The sequence below is a fragment of the Plasmopara halstedii genome, assembly GCF_900000015.1.
Source record: "Plasmopara halstedii genome assembly, contig: Scaffold_26, whole genome shotgun sequence".
Lineage (NCBI taxonomy): Eukaryota > Oomycota > Peronosporomycetes > Peronosporales > Peronosporaceae > Plasmopara > Plasmopara halstedii.
Genome location: NW_020186947.1, coordinates 1 through 594, shown reverse-complemented (window position 1 = coordinate 594; position 594 = coordinate 1). Strand labels below are relative to the sequence as shown.

The following is a 594-nucleotide window of genomic DNA, read 5'->3' as shown; positions in this document are numbered from 1 at the left end:
TTTTTTTAGTTATGCCGGCGTTAATTGGCGGTTTTGGTAATTGGTTTGTTCCTTTAATGATTGGTGCTCCTGATATGGCATTTCCTCGTATGAATAATATAAGTTTTTGGTTATTACCTCCAGCATTATTATTATTAGTTTCATCGGCAATTGTTGAATCAGGTGCTGGAACCGGTTGGACAGTTTACCCCCCATTATCAAGTGTACAAGCACATTCAGGACCTTCAGTAGATTTAGCAATTTTTAGTTTACATTTAACAGGTATTTCATCTTTATTAGGTGCAATTAATTTTATATCGACAATTTATAATATGAGAGCACCAGGTTTAAGTTTTCATAGACTACCGTTGTTTGTTTGGTCAATATTAATTACCGCTTTTCTTTTATTATTAACATTACCAGTTTTAGCAGGTGCAATAACTATGTTATTAACTGATAGAAATTTAAACACTTCATTTTATGATCCATCAGGCGGCGGCGATCCTGTATTATATCAACATTTATTTTGGTTTTTTGGTCATCCAGAAGTTTATGTTTTAATTTTACCAGCTTTTGGTATTATTAGTCAAGTTTCATCAGCTTTTGCAAAAAAAA

General features: G+C 32.3%; 1 protein-coding gene across 1 annotated transcript; it reads left to right on the top strand.

The window, feature by feature from the left end:
* Positions 1-56: 56 nt before the first annotated feature.
* On the top strand, positions 57-279 carry PHALS_04873 (cytochrome oxidase subunit i; the record flags this gene model as incomplete). Its single annotated transcript, XM_024721334.1, has 2 exons — positions 57-203; positions 262-279. 2 exons carry the CDS (start codon positions 57-59, stop codon positions 277-279), a joined length of 165 nt encoding a protein of 54 aa, XP_024571584.1.
* Between the last annotated feature and the right edge of the window lie 315 nt (positions 280-594).